Source organism: Bidens hawaiensis, unplaced genomic scaffold (assembly GCF_021521415.1).
Source record: "Bidens hawaiensis isolate Kalapana, Puna unplaced genomic scaffold, B.hawaiensis_p1.1 tig00012813_1, whole genome shotgun sequence".
In the NCBI taxonomy this organism is placed as follows: domain Eukaryota; kingdom Viridiplantae; phylum Streptophyta; class Magnoliopsida; order Asterales; family Asteraceae; genus Bidens; species Bidens hawaiensis.
In genome coordinates, this window is record NW_027492066.1 from 200926 (window position 1) to 228866 (window position 27941).

Sequence of the window (27941 nt, forward strand, 5' to 3'; positions counted from 1 at the left end):
ATATATGTTTTAACAAAACATGAAATTTATCATACAAACATGTACTAGACAGGATGAAGGAGTGTTGTAGCCTGTGGATCAATTACTTGTGCAGATTGAAGCAACATGCTAAATACATATTGGTTTAAATACGATACTATTTAAGTTTTTGAATTGAAGATACATTCTCAACATGCTTTATGGTAATTAATACATTGGGATGTGATAGATTCAATATTAATTAGAGTCTTGAGAACAACCGAACAAGAATACATAAGGTCACCGTGTTACTTCACCGCTAAGCTACCCTATAAAAATTGAGGATACATGCATCGATGAATTATACTTTGGATTATTCGGGTCAACCCGAATTTGGGTATTCCAACCCAAATAACGACCAGAATATTTTATCTCGGGTTAGGAGTTTAATCGGTTCGGGTGAATTCGGGTCGGGTTATTTGGGTTTCAGGTCGCTTTGGGTCGGGTTCGTTATTTGGGACGGTTAAAAAACACACCCCTAATCCATACCAAACATGTTCAAATAACAATTTAATTATTTTCGTGCTGAAAATTACCACATTAAATTCCCAATCGGACATACCATGGGAACGATGGGGCTTGGTTTCAAACATCATTGTTTTTGAATCTTGCACTAGTGCACGACCCATAGAACTGGGCTTAGTGTAAATTTTGTTTGGTATATACTTTACAGCCCAAACTTGCTAGGCTCTTAAGTCTTAACCCAAATTAATTTGACGATGCCCATTAATATTTTTCGTATCTTCACTTCTTGTTGCAATGTCATTGTGTACATTATCTTGATAGATAAGAATGAAAGTATATATAATGTGCTGTGTCTTATATGTTTATTCTATTTAATAACATTTATAATTGTTATATAAATAACATATTTGTTTAGTCGAGATTTTAGACTTTTTAGTATCATGAATTTGAGTTCACTATTTAAACTATGTTAGAAACTGGTGTGTTATAGGTGCTGAATCATTAAGATAATACAATTGATAATTCACTTATTTTTTTATTACTAGAATTACATATTAAATTATTTTTAATAATGAAAATGATAAATTACAACTATAATTCACAAATATTCAATTGAAGTTGACCTCAAAACTGCCAACACTATAGTTGGAGTAATCGATCACTATTACTTTAAGATTGTGTTAATAAAAGAAAAAGAAATATGTTTCCATTGATATGGATCCGAAATCATAGTTAATGATTTCAGCTTGTTTGTTTATCGCTGATAAAAAATGAAGGAGAAATATTTCGTTTATCAATGCAAATTTCTCTAATATTTCTTTAAGATTGTGTTAATAAATGGAGTAATTAAATTTTGTTATATAGGAATATTCTAAGAGAAAATTTCTCTAATATTTAAGATTATGTGTGTTAATAAAATACAAATCTTCTAAAATCACCCTTAATTACTACTCTAAATTTCAGTTATCAATTACTATAGCCATTTAAAGCGAGTGAAAAGAAAACAATATAAGACAAATAAAATTGACAGATTTGAGGGGTAACCAGATTATTAAATTAGGCGAGTAAACACAAATCTAGGTAGGAAAAAAAATGACACGTGTGACAAATTAGTTTAGGCTTCAACTTGTTCAAGCTTACTTGCTTTGAGTTTATAACAATTCAATCTTAAATAACCCGCAACCAGCTTATGGTAACGCAACATTATTTTGAAAGATAAAATTTAAAGTTAGAAAAGATACCAAAAATTATAAAGATGTTTGGAAACTATAATATGACCCTGAATAACAGAAGTATAAGTTGGGATCGTTTGTCGAATTTTGTTCCATAGGAATATTCTAAGAGAAAATTTCTCTAATATTTCTCAAATCTGGATATGCCATTGATATTATATATAGCAATAATTATAAAAGATGTTTGTAAACTATAATATGACATTGAATAACAGAAGTATAAGTTGGGATCATTTGTCGAATTTTGTTTCATAGGAATATTCTAAGAGAAAATTTCTCTAATATTTCACACATATGGATACGCCATTGATATTATATTCCCCAATAAAACAATACAAGTATTTAATATTTATGAACAACATACCAAATCAACCAAATGCTAAAATACTCTTTACAAAATTATATCATTTGAAAATTAAAATTGAGAATTTCACGGAATTATTTACCATTTGTATTGGATAATAACCCAGACACTTTTAACTATTTTTTCGTATGAAATATCCATAATGAAAACAAAACAACTATACAAAGGGAGAAGATCTCGTAGAAGATCTTGTAGCCTTGCATATATATATTATATATAAAAAAAGGTATTAATTCAATTCAACATGCACAGCGACCAGGAGAGCAATATGATCGTCCAGTGGACGAGAGATGAGCACTCTATGTTTGTAAATGTGGTGGCGAATGGATCGAATGGGTTGGAGGAGATTGCTGGCATGATTCCAGGTCAGAAACCGGACGAGGTGAAAGCGTACTACGAGGCGGTGGCGGGCGAGTTGCTTGAAATTGAGGCGGGTCGAGTTGAGTTACCTGATTATCCCGATGGTGATAGTTACCCGAGTAAGGCAAAGAAAGCCGAAGCGGTTGTGAATGAGGATTCGGGGTCTAAACCTCGAGAAAAGGAGAGGAAAAAGGCGAATCCGTGGACTGTGGAAGAACACAAGTACGTTAATTCTTCTTTTTATCGTGCTGCTTGTAATTTTTGTTTCGTCTTCTTGAAGTATATAATGATTTTGCACCATGCATGAATGATATCACTTTGCATAGTCCAAGAGGGGCGTGTGCGAAACCCCAAAAAACGAACCGACATTGAAAAAACCGGAAAAGAAACAAACCAAATTAGAAACCAGTAGTTCGATTTTCAACTTTAGTAAGAACAGAAATATTGGTTTTGGTTTGGTTTGGTTTTGTGTTTTGTTAACAATTAATATAACCGAACCGAAATTACTAAAAAAAAAAAACTATAAAAATTGAAGCTATTGATTGATGTTATGTTACAAGTTTTTATCTTTTATTTTGAACTAGTGTTTTTCCCGGCGCGATGCGCCGGGTCACATCGGTAAAACTTGCGCAGTGGTAAAACCCAAGTGTTGAGTCGCTAAGCCGATGCGAATTCGGTCGGTTTCAGTTACGTGCATTATTGAATAGGAAATAAAACCAAAAATAAAACAAAAAAGTTATAAAAATCGAGACGGGCCAATGGGATGGCGTTGATCGGTAAAACTAGAGCGTTGGTAAAACCTAATCGTTGTCGATCCCGGGCGTTTAGGTGGTTAGCCTACGCAAATTTAGTTGGTTTCCGTCACGTTGGCTACGCTACCGAAACTAAAACAATAAAAAATGGCTTTTGATCTGTTTTCGCATTGATAACCATAAATGTCTTCGACCCAAGTCTTCTAACCCAATTCATGACCATTGAAAACTTTCTTTTTGGCTTATTCCTTTGTGTGGCTTCAGTGATGAGTACACCATAACCATGAATTCATCGCAAAGTTAGTGATCAAAGCTTCATCATCAACCACTATCTAATGTTGAAAGACAAGTAACAACACATATACTACTAAAAATTAAAAAAAGAACATCTATATCAGCAGCAGATCCTCGGACCAGGGTAACAAACGGCCCATATCTTCAAAAGTATATACCACAGCCATCCAACCAAATGCATTATTTTTGTAAATAAGACTATTACCAAATATACTAAAGCATATCAGCTCTATATTATGACACCAAAATTCTTAAATATACTAATTTATAATGTAAGTATCCATATGTTCAACATTCATCGTTATTATTAATTTTTTTTCCTAAGAACATTATTAGGCCCAATTTCAATATCTCGTGTCAACTTTTTTGACCCGATTAGCAAATCAAATCGAACCTGAAAACCTTAAAATGATGGTTCTGCAAAATTTAAAAAGAAAACGAAAAATTGTTTTGGGTTCGGTTTTAGCCCAAAACCGCACCCTATGTTTCTTTTATATAGTATCTAGAATTCTTGATTAATTTGGTTCATGTTTACAGGAGGTTCTTGGACGGGCTAAAGAAATATGGAAAAGGTGACTGGAGAAGCATTTCAAGAATGGCGGTGATTACAAGGACAGCGACACAGGTGGCCAGCCATGCTCAGAAGTTTTTCCTTCGGCAGACTCTACCAAAGGAAGGAAATAATAATAACAAGAAAAGGAAGAAAAAGAGATACAGCATTCATGACATAACCACAACGGATGATGCAGTGGTGGTCCACGCACAACCCTCGTCAACAACATCATCACCCTCTGATTTAAGTGGCGAGCAGTCCAATGGTAGCCAAGAAAGGGTTGCGCAATCATCAGTAGCATTATCGCCGAGCATTCAAAAGGCTACCGCACAGCCTATGTCATCAACACTAGCAGCAACTAGTTTTTATGATAGCAAAGGTAAAGGGGTACAAGCAACAACATCCTCATCCCATTATTTCAATGGCGGGCAATATTATGGTGGCCAAGGAATAGGAGCACTGCCACCACTAATTACACTGCCATCTTATAGTATCTGTGGCGGCCAAGGCGGAGAAGCACCACAGCCATTCTCTAGTTATTATGACGGCCAAGGAGGAGCACAACCAGAGTATGAGCTTAGTTTTTATAATGGCTACCCTGGTGAGAATAATTTTTGAATATGAAATACGTAACCTCCAATTAAGCCATCAACACTAGCTTAATTATCTATAAGTAACAATATGAAGTACCATTATTAGCTCAAGTAGCGATTTTAAATAGTTTCTGGATTTGGATTCGAATTGGTTTATTTTGGTTTTTGTTTACTCTTTTGAAGAACCATTATTGCATGATTTTCTGCCTTTATGTTTAGCATGTCTCTCCATATACAAGTTTTAAAAGTTGATTGTTTTCTGTCACCTTAAATTATAAATTTCCAAAATTTAATTACAAATGCAATGGGATAGATAACTAATTAACTATATTATGTCACGATTGAAGTAATATTTATAAGAGACCATCCACAAAATATTCATTTTGACCCAACTCTTTCTAAGTATGGCCAAAGAATTAAAAAAATCCCCGAAATGTCCACTAGAAAACTATCTGTCCGTTTTACAAATCCTAACAGCTTGAGTCAGTGAGTTACCAACCAATAAAATCAAGCCACTTATCACCCGTCCTTTTTTATAATAATTACGCCCAGACACAGTTTGATAAAATCAAAACTTGCCGTTAGTTATTTCTTTTTCCATTGAACAAATGTCGCCTCTTGATGAGACAAAAATGGCTATAATTAAAATCCATCTTCAAGATCTCTCCATGCTCACTCAAAAAGTATTTCCCTTTTAAGCTCTCAAACCAACAACTCACTTGGTGAACCCTAAACCAACAATTTTTACTGTACTACCCATCTCCACTTTATTAAAAACAAATTCACACATTTAAGCATTCTGAGACCCTATGCTATGGCTATGCATGATTTTCCGGTGGGACCCTTCATTTTCTGGCGAGTTTGTGAAAAAGATAAATAAATAATGAGGTCCAACAGGATTTAAACAAAACTGTGACACTGCCCGGTTTTGAATGTACATTTATGGAATCTTTAATTTTTTAAGACACATTTAAAAATGTAATGGACAAAAAATTGTACATTTTACAGATTTTCCCTATTTATAAATGTTTGATTACATATGTGATTAGAATGAGTCGTCCATTTTTGAAGGGTGAATTGAGGGAATAGTTGACGGGTAATACACACGACATAAAAATCTCAAGTGACAAACAATAATTGTATTAATCAAAACCGAAAACAAGCAACAACATGAAGTAGCAATAAAACGTTGTGTAAGAATATAAAAAACCACAGATTACGCCATTAGCACGAGTTGTGTTGTAGGCTCAACTGAAATTTATTCATTCTATCAAGAGGCTTCAGAAATTGATAACGGTGGATCCACCGTGATCTTGACCCGCTTACATGTCCTCGATCCTTTCGTCCTTACGGTTTCTGATAAAACAAGCTGCACATGAACAATTAAGATCAATAATACTGAAACAACGAATAAAGTAGCCGCCCAGGTGCCCATCTTAATAATATTTTTTTAGTGTTATTCGTATGTGAAACTCCTGATTTCCTTATTTAAAATTAGTGTTATGCCCCCTTGTCACTCCGATAAAAAAATTTTCTAGGTCCGTCACTCACAAAATACTCAATTAATCAGCATTAACATGCATGCAGAAAAACGTCCAATATCTATCACCAACGACTGAACAATAAAACTGAAATCGATCGATTATAAATATAGATTACCTTTTCATCGGATTTAATATCTTTATCGGTCTTCTCTTTCGATTCCAGCTTCTGTTTCTGTTTCTCTATATTCTCTTTCTCCATTTTCTAAAATTAAAAAAAAAAAAAAAAACAATTGATAAGCCATGAACAATCATAAATTGATAAAAATACACATCCACAATTAATACCTTGATGTAGATATTCTCACGGGCACGTTCTTCATCATCGAGCACACGGCCTTCGCTGAAACAACGAAGGGTTAATCGTGAGCGCGTGAAATGAAGGAGAGGATGCGATCGGATGATCATTATGGATGGTGTCGCCATTGGTAATATTGAATTTTGTGGATCTGTTTGAGCTTTTGAGATCAAAGGTGATGAGAGGATATTATGAGTGTGTTTGTGTTGTGATGAATATTGAGAAGAAGTTAGGGTTACTAAAGAGAGAATCACCGGGTCAACAGAAATGCCCCATGATGGCATTCTTGTAAATAGGATTAGGTATGGGGGCATTTAAAATCGATTATGGGGGTGTTTTAGAATTAACAATTTGAATGTAACAAATTGATTATGATATGTGATTATGTTTAAGTAGCAATGGCTAGTTATAACGTTAAAGCGTCATGTCGTTGTCACATATGTAGTGGGTCATGTCGTTGTCACATATGTAGTGGGTTGTTAATAGTTCGCCCATTAGCTAAGAGTTATAGGTTAACTAGATAGTTATGATGGTGGAGGAAATAAAGAAACTAAAACAAAAATAAATAAATAAATAATGATTAGTTGTTAAGGGTGTATAATCATGATAACGTCGGGCATTATGCTTCCACAACAAGTAGCCTTACTGTTACGATTTAGAATAAAGTAAACTCCAATTTACTGCATAACAAGTCATTAAGGAGAAAGATGTGTTGCATAACAATTGGATCGTAACCTATGACTTTGTTAATAAACACACAATTCTTTTATTTATTTATTTACCAGCAAAACAAACTTTCATAGAACAAAACTAGTTTTTACAAACTCGGTCATGGGCTGAACATACAACACAGAAGATGGTGAAGGGAGGCGACTGGGAAAAGTCCATTCAATTAGACCATGTGTGGTGGGCGCTTTGAGAGAGTGAAAAAACCCCAAAGCGCCCCCCCCCCCTCCCCCTCCTCCAACTCATTTTCGACAAGAAACCCCAATGCTGATATGATCAACCACATGACGCAAAACGTCACTATAGGGGCTCTATCCACTACACACGGTATTATGAGTGCCATTTAGCGTACCAAATATAATAATACAACCATAGATAGTAATCCACCACCCAATAGAGGCTATGAAATATATGATTCCACATCAGACTTGTAGCCTAATTTAATTCAGTAGCCCTCACTTAATCCACATAACCATTTCCTTTGGTTATTCAGTTGAGATCCTTAGTTGTATATATATAGGTGCACTCCAAGATTGTCATAGTATCACTTTTGCTTTCATCCGTCATTATCCTTAATCCGGTATTCAAAGTTCCAATGCCCGTCATAATAAACACGCAGTTGTCAGTTGCGACTCATAGCTAATGTTGGTTTGCTTCGTATTTTAGAAAAAAAAAAGAAAGAAAGAAAGAAAAGGTAGGATATTGGTGCAAAGAGTGGGTTGCCTTTTAAGAAGGTGTACCAACCAACTTTTAAAGACGTTAAATCAATATACATAACTTATATTGCGGGTAAAAATGAGTAATTTGCATAAATTAATGGTCATAAACATAACATATGTCGATATTATTTTAGTTAAATCATTTGTCAAAACACCTCTTTAAAATGTTTGCTTATTATGAGTAAAGGTTTTAATAGTTTTAGGAAGTTAATTCAAATCAATCGCCAGTGCAAAAAGAATTCCCAAAATTGGGAATCGGGTTTCAACCAAAAAGCAATTGAAATTTGCAGATATATGTCAAACTAAAACAGAAATTGATTGCAGAAATGTGGACGATAAGTATATTCGTTATTACATGGCCTAGCTTGAATTGATAGTGTCATTTAAGTTTGCTAGTTAGGATAGCTTGATGGGTTCTTTAGAGGTACATAAACGAGAGCATGTTTGGAATGGGTTTGAAGAAGTTTGATTGTATGTTTGAAGAGGTGTTATTTTTAATATTGAGCTATGTTGTGATGGCCCAGACGGATCAAACCATCAGATCAAACGAACAAACAAATAAGCGAACACGGGATATTGGGATGACAATCCTCGACTGTTTTCATATAATCAAACGAAATTATCAAACGAACTTAACTGAACATACAAGGAGAAGACTCTATTTATAATCAAACTAATAATCTAGACTCTATTTGTAGATTACTAAACTTGATTTTCAAGCCAAACCTAACTTGGGAAACAAGACAAACTTATTCTAGAATAATCCATATTAAAATAAACTTACAAAACAAACCCTCAACTTTATTAATAATTCAAGATTATTCTTCATATTAAATGTATTTAATATGCATTTCAAACAATAAATTTATTAACAGAGTAAAATGTATTTTCAAACACACGTATAATATATATATATGGAATCGTCTTTCAAATCCAGTTTTATGCTGAGATTTACGAAAATCGCATATAACACTTATATGTTGTGTATTAATGTTTTAATGAGGGTGAGGGTACTGGGTGATTATATAACCATCTAAAACATAAGATTATGTGTTGTGGTAGGTTGTTGGGGGCGGCAGCCCCATGCTCATTGGCGCGTCATTCACGCACACCACAACAGGTTTAAGCTAGCACGGAGGGTTGGGGGGCTATCGATGAGGCTTCAGCTGGTTCACGTGTGCTAATGGACAATTGTGGGAATGGAGTAAATGCTTTGGCTAGTGCTATTGGCTCACCCATCACAACAAGGTCAAGTGATTCAGCAAGGCTTTATACAGTGTTCAATCATCATCCAGTCAGCGTCATGTGGTTCAATATGGTTTTATGAATTTTGACGGTGGCTTCAACCACAACACAAGCCTAATAGTTAAAGCAAAATGTATAATGAATTATGTGATTTTTATGGTTCTCAGTATATCTCTTGGTTCTTATTTAAACATTTCATGTATATTTATTTATTTATTTGACACTTTTATATTTAATTAAATGAAGGCAACGAGTTACTATTTTATTAAATATTCAATAATATAAAAAGAACATATGAAAGTGAATTTAGATCGTGGCAACTAAAACGAAATCTATTTAACTGATTTAGTTAGTCAATACCATTGTTCCACATAGTTGAATTTATATAAAAGAAACAAAATGACAAGTTCTACACTTACTTTATTAAGATAAGTGAGGTAGAGAGAAAAAAATGTTACTTATATTTATTTGTTATCTTAAAAAGTGAAATTCTAACATAAACTTTAACTATGTATATAACGGATATGCATCAAAAGGTTAAAATTTAATCGTTAAATACATTATACCCAAACACAACGTTAACATGTTTATCTACAAAACATTATGTTATAGTATTAATACTAAAGTATTTCATAGGTGCAAATAGTAAATATTTAAAGTTATTATTTTTAAAATAATTTTTGTAATGATAGCAACAAACACTTGTGAATAATGTTAGTAAGATGTTACTGAAAATACACGCACTAGTAAATAACCGATTTTTTATAAAAGTAAAAGCAACATATATAATTTTTTGTAAGAGTTAAAAGTGGGTGATGATATTTTTGTATTAGTTGTATGTCTAGCTGGACTAGCCACTTGTTAATATTTGCTTGTTATGCTTTTAACAAAATTCACTTAATTAGTCGTTAAAAATAAATAAATAAATAAATAAAATCCACAAATACAAACAATTAGGTGGTTATTTTTTATTTATTTTTTTAATTCAAAGGCCAGGACACTCAGAAAAACTCTTACAAATGAATCATTTTTTGATCCATCCAAAGAATAGAAGGTGATGATTCTGGCCACACATCTCGGAAGGAATCCATAACTAGGAAAACTTCCTGATTTAACCTGGAACAAATTACTGCAAACGAACCCATAATTTTTATAAGAAAAATCAAACACATAAGTTTAACGTTAATTTTTATAAAAAGAGTACCAACCGCGTTTGGTAGCTAGGCGGATCTTACTTTTCTCAATATATAGTAACCATTAATTCTTCAACGTCATTACTGTGAGTGGAAGTATTTAATTGGCAAATAACAACTAGATAACATCGAAATATAATTATATACCCTCCTTTAAAAAGAGATTGTAATTTTATCCCTAAAACTTAATAATTCCAAAAATGTTCCATTTTAACTCATTTTTGATCATGCGTTAGGAAATCTAGCACGTCTTGACGACATGTTAGTAACACATCGTTAAAGACATGTTAGATTTTCTGACGCATGATCAAAGATGAGTTAGACCTCCAAACACATGGTCAACGACGTGTTAGCATCAAACGTATAGTCAAAGAGATGTTAGCCTTTTATTTGTTTGTTTTTTTTTAATATTATATTATTATAACTAATTTTACTTATATTTGGTTTTTCTTTTATAACTTATAATATAAAAATTTTTATATTATTTCAAATATACCGAGAAGACATGCGTACTTTTATCTACATGTTGACAAAAATTTTATTTGAAATCGTGCGGGGTCAAATTTTATTGAACATTTCGATATGACACGGCTCGAGTTGGAATAAGTTTATGTCGATCCGTAGATAAAAATAAGCATGTCTCGTCAGTATTCTAAATAATATAAAATTTTTTATAATAGAAGTTATAAAAGACAAACCAAATATAAGTAAAATTAATTATAATAATATAATACTAAAAAAACAAACAAACAAAAGGCTAACATGTCTTTGACTATACGTTTGATGCTAACACGTCGTTGACCATGTGTTTGGAGGCCTAACTCATTTTTGACCATGCGTTAGGAAATCTAACACGTCTTTGACGACGTGTTATACTAACAAGTTGTTAAAGACGTATTATATTTCCCAACACATGATCAAAGATAAGTCAGAATAGGACATTTTTGAAATTATTAAGTTTGTGGAACAAAATTGAAAACTCTATTCAAAATATGGCCATTTTGAGAATTTTCTCACAAAAATAAGTGATTAATCTATAAATTTATATATTCTTTAACTTATAGTTGTTTAGTAGTTCTAGATTTAGTTGATTTTGTAATGCATTCTTCACATCATGAACAGATCTTACGTGCACAAAATATACAGAACCGCATGCTACAAAAATAATGTTTAATCATTTCAAATTGTTTCCACAAATATCTGGCGTCCACTAGATAACCAAATATTCATAGATCTATATCAGTATTATTTAATTCTATTTTAATAGATAAACTAAAGAAATAAAGTTTTAATCTTTCCATTTCAAGTTCAACTTATCTAACTATATATTAAAGCAACACAATTTTGTCCATATGTTCTTCACCTAAATTGTTCACATAGACTTCCATGTCATCAACCTTACATAAATCTAATTTCCACACATTCACAATAAAATTTTAATCAATGATATTGACTTTTATATTTTTGTAACTTATTAATGTAATTATGATATTAATTATTCTAATTGTTGTTAGAATTAAAATACTTATCTAACTAATATATTAAAGCAACACAATTTTGTCCACATGTCCTTCACCTAGGTTGTCCACATAGACTTCCATGTCATCAAACTTCCATAAATCTAATTTCCACATATTCACAATAAAATTTTAATAAATGATATTGACTTTTATATTTTGTAACTTATTAATGTAATTATGATATTAATTAATTAGTATTGTATTTTAATATATGATGCTTAGGTGAATTTTAGTAACGATTTGGTAAATCATACATGTAACCAAATCTAAATAATTACTTTGCAAAGTTTAATATGTAAAGAATGTTTGTTTGCTTAGTTTATTCTTACTCTTTAAGTTTATTGACTGAACATAAAAAAAAAACATAAAAATGATGGCTAATCAGTTCTTTAATTTCTATCGAGACATTGGTTCAATGTTTACTTTTGTTTAGCATGCTCCATGTTTGATACGTTAATGATTTTATGAACACTTGAACTATTCATGTTTATGGTTAGGCTGCATCGCACGATTAATGACATAACTTCTCATCCATGGTCAATTCTTTCATTTCGACAGAGATAAGTAAAATAATCCGTTACATTTATTCAAATATAAATGTATATGCATGTTTAATTGACTATTTTTATATTTTCACCCGTGTAGTACACAGGTTAATAACCTAGTTTATTATAATATATTATGATTACAAAATTTAATTAGATATATATATATATATATCTTACCCTATGGGATAGAGGTAAGGCTGTCTACATCTTACCCTCCTCAGACCCTACCATAGCATTGCTATTGGTGGGATATACTGAGTACGATGATGATGATGATGATGATATATATATATATAATAAATGTAACTATTTTATTTAGGGATTTTTACATATTTCTCCTTTCTAAACCTTTGAAATTACATATTTCCCCAAAATACAAATTTTTAATGCACAATGTACAATGCTCTTTAAGCATGGTTTGAGAAAATATGTAATTTCAAAGTTTAGAAAGGGCAAATATGTAAATGCCCATTTTATTTATATAAATAAAATCTGGTGAGCTTAAACAAAGCTTGGTATAACAAATTCGGGCTTTACGCCTTTACCACTGCTCTAGTCATATTTACTAGACGAACTTTAATTTAAGTTGGACTCTCTTTGAGTTATTAATAACATGATTTTGAGTCCCCAAAAGGTTTCGATTCTTACAATATCAACTTTTTTTAACGGCTAGTTTAAATCATTAACGGGCCACTGACTCACCCGATTATCTTCATTCCATACTCAGGAGGAAACACACCAATAGATGAAAAAAGCCCCTGAACCAACTTGAGCCCCCTATTTTTTTGTCTCGAGTGGGATTTGACCCCCAATTAAATTAGATTCGGTTAGATGGTACTAACAAAATCGTGTGCTAACTCCCTTTCTTATAGAAGCAACTGATCAACTTGTCATCGGACATTTATTTTTGATGCGAGGATTCATTTTCGCAAAAAAATCAGATCCTTTTACTTTATTATTATACTAGGTTAGGTATGGTTAAACCATTCAAGTTATGTAAATCATAACTTAATAAATCAAAGAATAATAAATTATGATTGTGTATTACACTACACAAAGACAAAGTTAACTTACAATTACCATTCTTAAACTTACAAACAAAACATAAATCTTTGTACACAACCACCCAAATTGACTCGTTTCTAGCTATTCCTTCTTCTAAGATTCAATCACCAAATGGTAGCTAGCTCCATGTTTTAAGCTTCTAATTGCGTAATTTAAAAATGAGTAACAGATAACATGTAGGATGCATATCTGTATCAAATGGAGAGAACAATTATTAGTGCCCAATTAATTACCAAATTGTCTTTAAACTAACCATATGAGTAAGCAAATGAGGAACACAATGTCCACCGGCCAGCACTGACGCAAAGAGCTGTTGTTACAGCGAGATTAATGACAATATGTTGCTCCTTATCTGCAAATAAAAGCCATTATTATTGAAACTTTTCATAATATATACTATATACTAAAACCAAGCCTCACAAAAGATAACAAACCACTTCTATATCACCTGCAAAATGGAGAAAGAAAACCATATGGTGAATCAATGCTTAAACAGTATGTTACAAAGTCATTGGAACTAATTTCAGAATTTAAATGTCAACATAAGAAAAAAAAATGTGAAATGTGTAAAGAAATGGAATGTTGCTAAATCAGTGAGTACCATAATTAGGTGATTTGAGGATCCTTTAGAACTGTGAATAACAATGCATTCTGAACAGACTGAATAGCAACTGCACCAATGACAATTAAAAACATGAAAGGTATGCATTTATATTACACGCCCTGCTTGCGGTGCGCGCATATAATGTATATATGTGTGAACCCTCGGGTGGGCAAAAGTAAAATTGCACTAATTTTGACGTTATTTTACTAATCTCGTGAAAATAACGTTAAAAGTGGTGGAAGGTTAATCAGGCATCATGTGGTGGCGTTGATAGCCGAAAGACAAGGGCACATGCACCAATCAGCCGGTGTCCCGATGATTGAGTGCTATGTGCCTTATGTCCAAGGCTTGATGCAAAACTACTATCGAGCCGGGGGTCTCACCGGAAGCAGCCTCTCTATCCCTATGGGATAGAGGTAAGGCTGTCTACATCTTACCCTCCTCAGACCCTACCATAGCATTGCTATTGGTGGGATATACTGAGTACGATGATGATGATGATGTATGCATTTATATTACAAATCATATGAATAAAATGGATGAATGGAAAAAAAAATCTGGCTAAATGCATAAAGAAGGAAACAGGACATATTCACATGCAATCATTATAACTTAACCCACTAGCCTTAAATAACATATTTGCTGGTCATTAACATTCAGGTATTCATACTAATAACTTTATGTTATCAAGTACATAATAAACTATATATATCTCGTAATCTAAAGAACAAACCAAATGAACACACAGCAGAAAAGTAAATGTGAGCAAACCTTTGCTACATAATCTTGTTACACTGCTGCAGCTTCTTGCTGGGCTCCGAGTGACCTCATCTTTGGCTGCAACAATGTCGATTAGAAGCCCTTCAATCGACACCATACACAAGATACTGTATGCACTCATATACAAATAATAAAAATTGCATATAAATCATCATTGAAAAAAGGGCTAAAGAAATAAGAACCTTATAAGAAATTAGTACTAATTACAATAATAGTACGTTTGTAATAATCCAAACTTATAACGGGCATAACTTTCTTAGAATTCTTATGTGGTTTATCGTATACATAGATGGCATGGTCACCAATAACAACATGAAGACACTCGTTTAATTAAAGCTGCATTGAATGTTCACCGGTAAAAAAAACAGCACGAGTCATTACTTAACACAAGGATAAACTATAACATTGTAATCAAAGTATTATTGTAATAAAATATTGTTGTAATAAAAATAAATAAATACATATTTGTGAACAAAATGAGAAGGCACTAATCAAGATGATCATCAAAATTTTGTGTTAAATAACATACAATTATAGCAAGATGGAGCTAAACATATGAAAACAAAGACATAATATTTATGAGATAGAAACAAATTATACATCAGGTATAATGGTTGTTACATAATCATTTAGGGTTTATAAAATAAATTAAATTAAATAACTCAGAAAGATAACAAAGCAAAAAATATAAGATACCTTCCCCGCAAGAAAATCATGATGATTCAGATTCAATTCCAAAGATTAAAGATTGATCAACAGTTTATTGAGGAAACATTATGAAAGGGTGGAAATTGATTTAATATTATAGAAATTGAAGAACGCCATTAGTAACATTGTACAAATCAATCAATCCTTTGAGTTTTCAAAACAGAAAGATTGATGATAGGGAAAGGGGTTGGAAAATTGCGTAAGCAAACAAAGATTTGGGGAAACGATTATCATAGTATGAGTATGACGGGTGTATTTGTTAGGGTTATAACATTAAATCCGGGTCGTGTAAGGGATCCACAAGTGAAGGATAAAGGGAAATGTTTTAGGCAGGATTTTGAGAGTTAGAGGGGCTGATAGAAGGACACGTGACAAGTAAGTCTTAATGGTATTTTGGTAACAAATTATATTTGGCATAAATCAATCAATTTAACGGGTTAGATTGACTATAAATCAATCAATTTAGCATATTATATTGAGCTTAAATCATTCAATATAGCATATTACGTCTTTATATTTTAGTAAACTTGTCAAACTTATCATTCTTGGGAACGGGTCAAATTGAGCTACTATAACAATTGGGTCACACTAATTATCATTTTAATTAAACGGGTCAAACTTATCATTTTAATTAAGCGGGCCAAACTATATAGCTTATCAATTTCGCTTGCCATGGTTATATGACAGGTTACAACTGGAAACATCATATTATGTTGACCTAATGATGTTTAGTTTGTATAAAGTTTTGTAAAACACCTAGAAATAAACAATTAGGAACGAATTGTGTACAGCAAGATATAACAAACCTGCATACTGATCGGAATTGAAGAAAACGGTCGCAGATCTGATCGAAACAGAAGAATAAGATGGTCGGATCCGATCGAATAAGAAGAATACGGTGATCGGATCGTCGAGGCATGAATGATAAGAATTGCAGGATTGAAGAGAAGAGACAATGGATTTGGGAAGGATGATTTAGGGTTTGTATGATAGACGGCGATTCTAACAGGGGTTCTGTTAATAGATAAGAATCGGCCGAGTATATGAAATGGGTCTCTAAATGGATGGATTGGCGGGAATGGGAGACAAATGATGTGAATGGAAATGAATCCTACTACTTCTACTTCCGGGTTGGCACAATAGTAATTTCTAGTTCTGGGTTCACGAACACTTACCGAACGAGATTTTATGTTCGTGTTCATTCATTAAGGAAATTAATGTGTTCACGAACGGTTCACGAACACAAATAAAATTGGGAGAGCCTAGAGATTGAGATCAATGTATTCATCAATGTGAATAATGAAAGTCTGCAAAAGAATCGAATGAACACGAACAAGGGCGTGTTTGTGTTTGTTCATTTAACTTTAAAAGAACACGGATACTTAATCGAACAAATATTTATGTTCATGTTCATTTATTTAAAAATGGACATTTGTGTTTGTTTGTTTAAAATCTAAACTAACATAACTGAACAAAGATAAACGAAACATGTATGAACAAACGTAAATGAACACAAATATAAACGAACTTTAATGGAAATACTTAAAAGAACACAAATTAATAAATATAAAACCTTTAAGCAGATGACATATCCAGATAATATTTAATTATTTTCTATTAATATTAATACATAAATGAACATAAATAAACAGACATAAACAAACATAAACGAACGTTCATGAACATCAATGAACGAACGGAACATGCGTTCATGTTCGTCCGTGTAATTAAACGAACACAAATTTTTTGTTCATGTTCGTTCGTTTATTAAATAAACGAACTTCTCGCCGAACGGTTCACGATAGTTCCCTGAACGTCCGGTTCGTTTACAAGCCTTCTTCTCAACCCTATTTCTCTGCAACTCTTCCAAACCGCCTGCCCCTACCCCCCTCTTATTCTACTTCTTCAATCTATCTCTATGGTTTGGCAACTCAAGAAAACCCCACAATTTTGCACTTTGGAGTATATTTAAAAAAAGGTTTAAAAGTTCCCCGACGGTGTTTTACTCATGGAAAATCCACCGATTTCTTTACCGCAGGCGGCACCAAGAAGGGAGGGGCAGTGTTCACCGTCGGCACTGCTTGCCACCTGTACTCCTCTAGCGGAAAATCGTGTTCCATACCCTTTAGTCTAAGAGTATTCCCAACCCATCCTTAAATTTATGTGAGAGGATTTTGTAAATTATAGGATAGGGTTAAGAATGATTGTGAGTGAAGGATAGAGAAAAGTTATTGATTTTGTAAATTTGGGAAAATTTTGTTTACACATATTTTTAATTTTTAATATTTGTTGAAATTGGTTGTGAGTAAAAGAGGAAAACTGTAAGGATAAATGTATAAAAATATATTATTTAATTAAACAGTATAGAGAAATATAGTGTCTTTTAATGTAACTAGTACTTTACCTGTCCGGTAGACGAGAACATCAACACGGGAATGTTACTATTACATTCATTCAGTAATATAAAATGAGCATGAATATTCAAGATTAATTAATCAATTATGTAATCTATTATTATACAAAAAGATATGCATGTTTGCGTCAAGATTAATTAATCAATTATGTAATCTATTATTATACAAAAAGATATGCATGTGCTCGTTCCAAACCATTTTTATCATCCCACACAAATAGCAAACTTTGAGGCACCATTTTCGGTAACCTGGTAACATAAGTTGTCGGTGATTGAACAGCTCGAGCTTCCCGTCCATCCGATGATGCAACCCTTATCCATCAGAAGACTACTTGTGGATATGATTTACCTTCACTTAGAGAAGAAGTGAATAGCATATGAATATACGTTTTTTGTTCTTAATATCTAAACTGCAAAGGATTGTTATTACCTCTCCAGGATGAATGATGATTTTCAACTTCTTCACAAACAAAGATCGAGTTTCTTTGCTGAACAACAATATAGTCATTAGTCAAATAAATATAAAAAAAATGAAATGAACATTTGGTGCTTGTATAAGAAAAATAAACACACTTGCACTAAAAATTCATATTAATTTGGTCTTACTTGTTCGCAGCTGCAATTCATGGTTTAACAACTTCACAACTGCAGGTGTTTGGGACATTACCATTAGTCTCAAAAAAGGTTTTGAGGATTATAAAACAATAACACTATATCACATGAATCTTAAAACCAGTTAAAGTTAAGTTGGTGATATTGCTACTAAAAAAGCTTCATAAAAATACCTTTTGATCATTAAACTTTCCGTATTAAAAGAGGCTTTATTTACCTGTTCTGAAAGGTTGGCTCGGTGGTAATTCTTGTAAGTAGCTTCCTTTAAGAATGACCCCCATCTATTAAGACAACAATAGCAAATGTTAGTAGCATTCATTTTAACACAAATGCAAATTTAACTTATCATGGAAACCTACTCACATGAAGTTCTTAAAAATCTCATCCCTTCATCTGACCTGCACAGATTAAACATCAATTCAGCGATTCAGAAATATATACACCAAAAAAAGCAAATACAAAATCAGTTGTGATATTATTTAAATACATAGCATTACCATTTTAGTCGATATGATTAAGCATAGAAGCATCTGACTACCACAGTTGGGATTGCAGCATGTCCTTCTGCTTTAAGCCTTTTTAATTTCATCCCTAGTGATAAACCAAATTAAATTTGAAAGCAAGATCTCAAAATGTAGCATAAATGAGCAAAGAACAGGACAAAGCATAATTAAAGGAAACCAACTAATCAAAACGTTCAAAGAATCAAAGTGCAGTGTACTAAAAATACAGTTACAGCATTCAGGAACAACATATCAAAATAAAGGGTACTAAAACCCTGATTTGTTACCTTGAGAGTTGTTATATAAGAGCTTAGAATGATTAAAAAAAACTAATTTCAAAGCCCAATTCCATAAATAAAAAAAATATATATTGTATAAAAATATATATAATTCGAATTCAGGTTATTCGAATTGGGTTCGAGATACCTAAATATGGTTCAAATAAGGGCTGATTTGAATAAACCAAAATTCGAATCAGTACTCGAATTCGATTTGATTTTCGGTTATTCAAGTCCGATTCAAATAATGAACATCCCTAATGGTATATAGTTCCAGTTTCCTCCAACTAACTGTCTAACTTTTTGCATTGTGAAAGTTCATTTTGTTTCAAGTATAATTTAGTTAAACTATAAAACTTATTAAATAAATTTTGTTTTAAATGTAGATCCATAAGATTTCAAAACCCATTTTTTATATGATATAGAATGTTAATTTTATTAAAAATCGTGTCTCACCTACAATCCTTTTAAATATTGCAAGAGCATCATTCAAACCCCTGAAAAAGAAATAAATGCTAAAGTATACAAAACAAATCTTGAAGAACCGAAATATGATAATGTTGCCCGTTCACCGAAAATGGTAATTCGGACCCATTAACTCAAAAATTATAATGTTGGCCCATTTACTAAAAATGATATTTTTTGACACGTTTACTAAAATCGACAAATTTGACCCGTTTACTGAAATTAATTTTGACCCGTTTACTGAAAATGATATTTTTTACTCATTTAGTAAAAATGATGAGTGTGACCCGTTTACTAAAAATGATGAGTTGACCCGTTTATTAAGTTAGCTCATTCTGACCCGTTTACTAAAAATGGTAACGTGATGGTATGAAAGCTTCTAAATCACCATATTACCCCTTGTTCTTTTGTCTTTTCTTATGAGAAGAGGCATAATTGTAAATTCAAAGCTCTGTATTGAAAAAAGCATGAAGTATAAAGGCTGTAACTTAAGTGCCTCAGGAAGAATATGCTATCAAGATGATAAACCATTGCATAAAATTTTCGATAAGAATGAATAATACTAATGCAAAGATCTATGACACAATACCTCACTTGCATTAATGGGATAGAAGGTATTCCATTTGTAGCTGCAACATAAAGAAGATTAATTATTCATTAGTATTTACCTATAAAAACATTCATCGAATAATAAAAAACTGATTTCAAGTCACAATAATCAGCAAATAAGTTGGAAAACAATATATGAATACCTTGCTTTAGAAAATATGAAAATTGGGTGTCTAAATCAGCGGATCGAAAAAGATTGTTGAGCATAGTCGTGAATGGCAATGATAAAGTGGAGACGCGCATTCTTCTTTGACCATATACATTAGTATAGATAAGTGCATATTGGAACGAACAATTCGAAGCCATCTGGCAAAAGCTATTTCTAAAGTAACAATAAGTAGGCTTTAATATCTACCATGTATAGCGTGTACCTATTTCAGATGACATGATTAATTATAAAATGTATTATAGTAGAAAATATATTCAATAAAGTCCAGGGTCGAGTAAACCTTCTTCACCAAACATGGAAAAAAAGATGGAAGCTTCAGATTCATTCAAAGTGTAGTTCTCATTTCTTAATGTATCAAAGAACTCTGGGAGGAATTCCAGCACCTGTAATCAATATAACCATGAACATAAGTTTTAAACATAAAATGGCAAACATAATCGATACAATATATGTGACGAAAAAAAATAATAATAAAGAAACTTCACCTTTAGCAAGCACGATGTGTTGGACTCACATAATTGCATAACAAACCACTTTAACAATATAAACAGTATATCAATAATTTTAATTGACTCTTTAGCAATTGTTGGATGTGCCCGATGAAGCATCTTGATCTCATCAACTTGATTTTTGAAATCTTCTGTTAAAAGCGGCCTATGCAAAAAGGATAAATATTTTGTACAACTTAGCAATGCTAGTATCATATAAAAATAATAAGTTTAATAAAAAAACATAAAATTAATTGAAAACGACCTAGAAAGACAAATATTTTGTGCAACTTAGCAATGCTAGTATCATCAATTTTAACCATTAATCTTAAAATGAACTCAGTGCTCATACCAACAAATATCCTTCTAAAATGTGATACATAACTTTGTTTTTCATTCAAGCATTTGATCAAGCACCTGGGATGCACATAAACTATTACCAACCAGAACAAGTGAAGGATTAGAAATGAATTCATCAAAAACACCGCATGTATTTATCCATATAAGATGTAATACGATACCTGTAAAAAGCAGCAGACGTAATACATACAATACCTTTTTGAAATCCAGAAGCGGTAGAGATAGTGCACTGCAAACGTGGTCTGAATGTTAGGGAGACAATTGAAGGGGAAATCGAACGGAAGGAGTAATTACCGTTGCCTGGGGTTTAACGTCGCTTGTTGGATTTGACTATCAATTTCGTTTCTGGAGTGAGTTCCCGAATTGGTCAGGATTATTGATTGAGAGGATTACTGATTGATTGAGGATATATTGATTATCGATTTGAGCAATTGTGGAAACAGAATAATTGAAACCGCATGGAACTGCCTTTGAGCGAACGTGATGGAAAGGATGCAACTGTTTGGAGTAACAGCTATAGGATTATCCGATGGCTGAGAATCAATCTTGGTTCTTATCGGACGATCAGATTTAAACTTCATTATAGGCTTATCGAAGGGCTGAAAAACAATCTTGGATTCTTATCCAACGATTAGTTTTGAATCACACTCTATGGTAACCTATTAGTATAATTCTCTATAATTATATTAAAAGACATTATATTTTTTTTTTCTGTTCAATTAAAAAAAATAAAAGTTAAATAATATTTTTTTATGCTTTTATCATTACAGTTTTTTTTCTTCTCTACATACAACCACTCTTAATTATCCTATAATTTACCAAAACTCACTCTATGCGAAACGTATTGATGAGTTTTTTTTTTTTTTAGCAAAATGATGCTTTGTCATTAGAATTAAACAACATTGAAACTTGGAAGGTACAAATGATCAGGATTGTACAAGTCAGGTCATATAGTGACGAAACAATACAAGCCAGACTATATACTGATGAAACAATGTATGACCATGACATTATATTAGTTCGATCGAGACTAGTAAGTGTTTCGAGAGCCATCTCCACTTTGGTGGGATGGTAAAGGCTTAGGCCTTTGGGTGAGATGTCCAGGGTTCGATCCCTGGCAATGGCGGTTTATTGTAAATAGTAGGAGGCAAGCTTAAACATTCAAAAAAAGTAAGTGTTTCGAGATGTGCAGGCTCTGACACACATGTATTAAATGTATTAAAAAACGTATTATTAAAAAAACTCATAAATTATTTAAAAAAACACACATTAATTAAAAAAACACATTAATATCTAAAAAAAAATTAAAGTACTAAAAAAAAACATTATTCTTATTCTTCGGCTTGGTCTTCTTCGATCAACCTCTTCCGGATACGTTCCTTTTGTTTTTCCATCAGCATTTGGTCGACCGGATTTAGGTTACTGAAGTCTCTTGTAAGGAAGTCCAAATCTCTCATTCTTTTTTTTTCCTTTTTGTCATTAGAGACCACCTCCATGGTTTTGTTGAATTTATTGAGGGATTCAACAAGATCGGCGATGTTTACGGCTTCCCCCTCAGTCGGTTTTTTCCCCCTGGCGTCCCTTCCCAATGGCCGCCTCCTCGGCGGTGAAGACGTTTCCTCCCCCGCAACGTTTAGGTCGAATCCAACCCGGCGGAAGTGCTATACGTTCCAGACGAACTAGTTTTAGTCCGTTTCGGCCCTACTTCCGCATCAAGGTCCGGCGCCACCAGCTCAACCCACTTAGAACACCTTCTCAACCTCTCCCACACCTTTACATCGTCCCACGTCTTCACCGTCCCATACCTCCACAGGCACTCCTGCTTCCACTCTTCGACAGTGAAATTATAAACCGCCAAATCGTCACTGCCACTTGGTCTCATACGACCGGCGTTCCTGTTGAACAGATTAGTAAACAAGCCGACAAATTTTCTGATTTCGGTCCACCGACCCGAAATCATATCGGCGTTCCGCTCTGTACTCCCAACGAACGAATAGAACGTCTCCCTAACCTTTGTCCAAAAGACCTTGCTCTTTTGGTAGTCCGCTGCAAAATGCATAAATAAATTTGTAAGTCATTTAACTTTTTTATTTAACTTTTTTATTAAAAATCATTTTTAAAAACGTTAAAACAATTACCGCAACGCCGATCCTCAGAAATGACTATCAAAGCCCGACACAGGGCTTCCTTCTCATCCGATGACCACGGAGTGGTTTTCCGTTTCGTCCTTCCAGTCGAAGCCGAACCCGACTCGTCCGTTGCAACTTGTTTTTTCCGGTGGACGCGTCTTCTTTGTCCCGCAGCTTCACCTTCTGGTTCTTGTGTCTCCGGAACAACAAAGTTAGGAGACGGTTGTATGTTGGATGGTTGAAAGCCGGATGATTGTTGCGACCCCGAATAAAACATCGGTTGGTCCGGTGCCGACCATAAATCGTCGTAACTGTAATCTGAATCTGGGTTTGGGTACCAATTTCCAGCCATGTTTTTAAAAAAAGGTTTGGAAGATGGGGTGATTTTGGGTTTTGGGTGTGGTATGTGATATTGGTTTTGGGTGGTATGTGATATTGGTTTTATAGAGAAATTTTTTTTTTTTTTTAATAAAAATAAAGAGCCAACGGCTCTATTTCTAAGCCCCAACGGCTCTTCACGCATTCCCAGGCCAACTTTACGCCCATTTTCACCCGCTAGCCCTCTTGCGCCTGCCTTGGTCTGCGTGCTCGTGCCCCTCTCGCGCCCCTCTCGCGCCTCGGTGGTGTGGTGGGCGCGAGCGGATGGGTTCACGCGCCCCCTCTCGCGCTCCACACCCCTCAGCCTTAGTTCGATCGAGACTAGTAAGTGTTTCGAGATGTGCAGGCTCTGACACACATGTCAGACAGACCCACCACTTTTTTCCTTTCATTCCATCTTCTCCTTCACGCAATCCCATTCTTTCCATGTGCCCTCAAACCATCATCCATTCTTCATTATCTTCTCACCTTCTCACTCCTGTCTTCCGATCTAAGTTTCGAACATTATCTCCGCTATTTCTCCGACATGTTCCAGCAGCCTTAAATCCCTAGTTCCACATCCAATCACAATCCCCAAATGGGTAATTGCTCAAAAACCCTCAAGAAAATTAACCCAGATAAAGATCACTCCGATCAACGGAAAACAGGTCATTTCGTTACTTCCGACCAATTTCCGGCAACATCGCCGGCGTCGGAGAATAAGTCCGATCAACTTCACCGGATAACAAATACCCCAGATAAAGGGTATCTGAAAACAGCTCAATCTGCCATCTCCGACCAATTTCCGGCAACACCGCCGGCGCCGGAAAATAAGTTCGACAAAGCTCACCGGAAAACAGATAATCTCGATAAAGGGTATCCAAAAATAAGTCAATCTCCTACTTCCGTCCAGTTTCCGGCACCGGCGCCGGCGCCGGCACCGGTTGTTAGGCTATACGGTTCACCGACTAGCCCAGCCACTTGCTACATTCGTTTCGCACTAATACACAAACCCGTAACGTTATTATTCATCCCGTCCGAAAAACCCGATTTCGGATTCGACACACCGGTGATTCAGTACGGATCTGACGTCATCTCGGGGTCGTCTGTTACAATACATAAATATTTGGACTCGAAGTTTCCGAAGCCGGTGTTATTGAGTAATTGGAACACGTACAACGGGACGAAGCCGGTGGTGGTGACGCCGACGGTGTTGCAGCACAAGAGTTTGGTGTGGCATTTGGAGCGGATGGTGCGGTGGGCTGAGGATCTGGCGGCGCGTGGAGGACGGGCGAAAGGGGATCGGGTTATGGGGAGTGTGAGGATGGAGGTTAAGAAGTATGGGAAGAGTTATTCGCAGTTGTTGGAGGTGATGCTTGAACACGCTCAGATGGAGGAGCGAATCGTCTTTCCGATTTTGGAAAGAGAAGATCGAGGTATCATTCGTTTAAAGATCTGATTGATTGATTGATCAATGAATATACTATACCTTACGAGTTTTATTATTTTTATCAATAATATTCAGACACACATGTTATATCTAGATACAGTCTAGCATCTATACAACTTATATAGGCTTATATGGGCTGTGTAGACCATAGAGTGTGGCATGAGATTTTGACCTGTAAAATATACCTCGGATAGGCCTATATGAGTCATATAAGCACCCATACAAAATGCGCCTATACGAGTCACATAGACACTCATATGAATCATTTATATGACTTGAGGCTCTATTCGAGAAATCGGTGTCTATGCGCCTTATATAGGGCTACTCGCCTCGTATAGGTGTAGGTAATTGAGTAGGTTTTACAACTAAGTACCTATAAGGGTCATATAGCCATGACAGACTGGTATCTAGAAAACAGGGTTGGTGTTTGACTATAACGTCCCTTATGTCTTATGTGTTCATTAAAATAGTTGATCAATAATATACAATACCTTACTGTACAACTATACAATACCTAACGAGTTTTATTATTTTTAAGGTTTAACGAAATCCGTGAATGAGGAACATGCTAGGGATCTACCGCTCATGAATGGGATCAAAGAAGATATTAAAACCATCATAGTTCTTGATTCAGGGAGCTCTTCATCACAAGATGCCCTCTTTACTTTATCCACTCGCATTAAATTGCTACAAGTATGTTCATAGTTCATCATTGATCAAACATCTGAGCTAAAAAAGCCAAATTGTGTTATAAATAAAATTGAGATTTGTGTGTTTAGGAGAAGTGCAAGCAGCATTTTGAAGAGGAAGAGAGGGAGGTTTTGCCATTGATGGAGGCAGTAGAGTTGACTCAAGGTCAACAAGAGAGATTGATAGAGCAGTCTTTAGATGTGATGCCTAGCACACACTCTCACCTGCTTAAGTTTTTCATGGAAGGTCTTCTCCCACATGAAGCCATGCTTTATCTTGACTTGGATCACTAGATGTACTGACAAAGAGCGGTCTGGTTCCATCTATCGCTTTTTAGTCGAGTAAGTAAACTTTTCATTATGTTATCGGTTGATTTGTCGTGCAATAGGTCAAATGGGTTCAGTTTGAGGTGGGTTGTTTTTAGTGCGTGTCAAAACAAGCTAGTTATTGGATTGATATTGTTACCTCACCTCCACTTGCATACCAAAACAAGTATTTAAATGTCACAAAAACTTGATTAACTAGTGGGTGTTAATTACTTGATTTGGGTTCTATAATTACACCTTTAACTGGTGTGTTTACTCAAAAACAAGTAAGAAAAATGTCTTATTTTATAATTATAGTTTCATTTCTTTAGAGAAGTGGGACCCATAATATATCCTCATGAGGAAAATGTAAATGTGTGGTTTTGTCTTTTGTTCAGTGAATATCATGGAAAGCAAGACGGTAAACCGACCATGGGATTGTTGTTAAAGGCCAAATCCTAAATTGGATTCTTGCTATAAAAAGAATGAGATCAAGTGGCTGTGTGTCTGGGTGGTTTGACAGCTTTTGGTTACAGTGGTTGTGGAATTGGTTATGTTGTTTGTATGTATGTATGCTTTTGTTACATAATTTCATATTAACATACCAGATGTAAAGGGGATGAAATAATATCTTTTTTTTTTTTTTATCTTTTTGTACAAGATTTTTTTTTGTTTGTAATATTGTGGGGATTTTATTTGGTAATCAAGGAAATAGAGTTGGTAACATCAAACTATTTTAACCAGGTAGTTGTGATTTATTATGTTGGAGAGTGCAATAAACTGGATCCGAACAAAGACAGTTCTTGCAAGAAGGGTTGTGTTGATCGATCAAAGGCTATGCTCTTGTAATGAATTTCTTGAACGCCGAATCACTTTTGTTGATTTCCTCCCGGGTTGCAGGGGTTATATACTTATATGGGTGCAAATTTCGTCACGGTGCAATTGTGCAAACCGCCATTCTCAAATGTGGACACAGGACACGGTTTGTGAGCTTCTTAATAGGAACAAATCAAATCAAATCAAATCGCAGCCTTACATGATATTCCAAAGGGATGTTATACAAGAAATATTTTATAAATTATAACACTGTGTGGTTTTTTTGGAAAACTCGGAATATCTATATATTAAATTATAAAACAGATAGGAGGCCTTTCAACTACCTACTTTCTCTCTCTCCATAAGACGACGTGTATTTATTATTCCCTACCAAGTAACCGGCCTATTGCCATCTCCGGCGTACTCAAGCATAATGTTTTCATCATTAAAGGCATCGTCCGTTATTTGTTACCGCAATTAATAATCATTAACAAGTCTGTTACTAGCAGCTTTTAACAAGTCCCCAGTTTCCCCAAATCTCAATCATTCCGATTCAAACATACGGTTCATCATTCGCATGTATTTGGTTCAGTTATGCTTTGTCTTTCACCTTGTTGTATTCAATTGCAATTGAAGACATTATAAAGTTAGGCTGCCGGAATATGCCCCAACCGGTTTCAATCTAAACCCCTAGCGATTACTTCACCTCCATAAGCTAT

At 34.1% G+C, this 27941-nt stretch overlaps 2 protein-coding genes across 2 annotated transcripts; both read left to right on the forward strand.

Moving 5' to 3' along the window:
- Positions 1-2323: 2323 nt before the first annotated feature.
- Positions 2324-4941, forward strand: LOC143542224 (uncharacterized). Its single transcript, XM_077034860.1, has 2 exons — positions 2324-2661; positions 4023-4941. The coding sequence occupies exons 1-2, from the start codon at positions 2324-2326 to the stop codon at positions 4654-4656; spliced, it is 972 nt and encodes a 323-aa protein (XP_076890975.1). The 3' UTR covers positions 4657-4941.
- A 19618-nt stretch (positions 4942-24559) lies between these two features.
- Positions 24560-27091, forward strand: LOC143542225 (uncharacterized). The gene is made up of 4 exons (XM_077034861.1): positions 24560-25397; positions 25950-26104; positions 26191-26442; positions 26805-27091. The coding sequence occupies exons 1-3, from the start codon at positions 24560-24562 to the stop codon at positions 26392-26394; spliced, it is 1197 nt and encodes a 398-aa protein (XP_076890976.1). The 3' UTR covers positions 26395-26442; positions 26805-27091.
- The last annotated feature ends 850 nt before the right edge of the window (positions 27092-27941 follow it).

Excerpts from the sequence above, each read along its gene's own strand:
- LOC143542224 (XM_077034860.1), top strand. The coding sequence starts at position 2,324 with ATGCACAGCGACCAGGAGAGCAATATGATCGTCCAGTGGACGAGAGAT. Across the intron at positions 2,662-4,022 it reads TGGACTGTGGAAGAACACAA|GAGGTTCTTGGACGGGCTAA; the intron begins GTACGTTAATTC and ends TCATGTTTACAG.
- LOC143542225 (XM_077034861.1), top strand. The coding sequence starts at position 24,560 with ATGGGTAATTGCTCAAAAACCCTCAAGAAAATTAACCCAGATAAAGAT. Across the intron at positions 25,398-25,949 it reads TTTGGAAAGAGAAGATCGAG|GTTTAACGAAATCCGTGAAT; the intron begins GTATCATTCGTT and ends ATTATTTTTAAG. Across the intron at positions 26,105-26,190 it reads CTCGCATTAAATTGCTACAA|GAGAAGTGCAAGCAGCATTT; the intron begins GTATGTTCATAG and ends TTGTGTGTTTAG.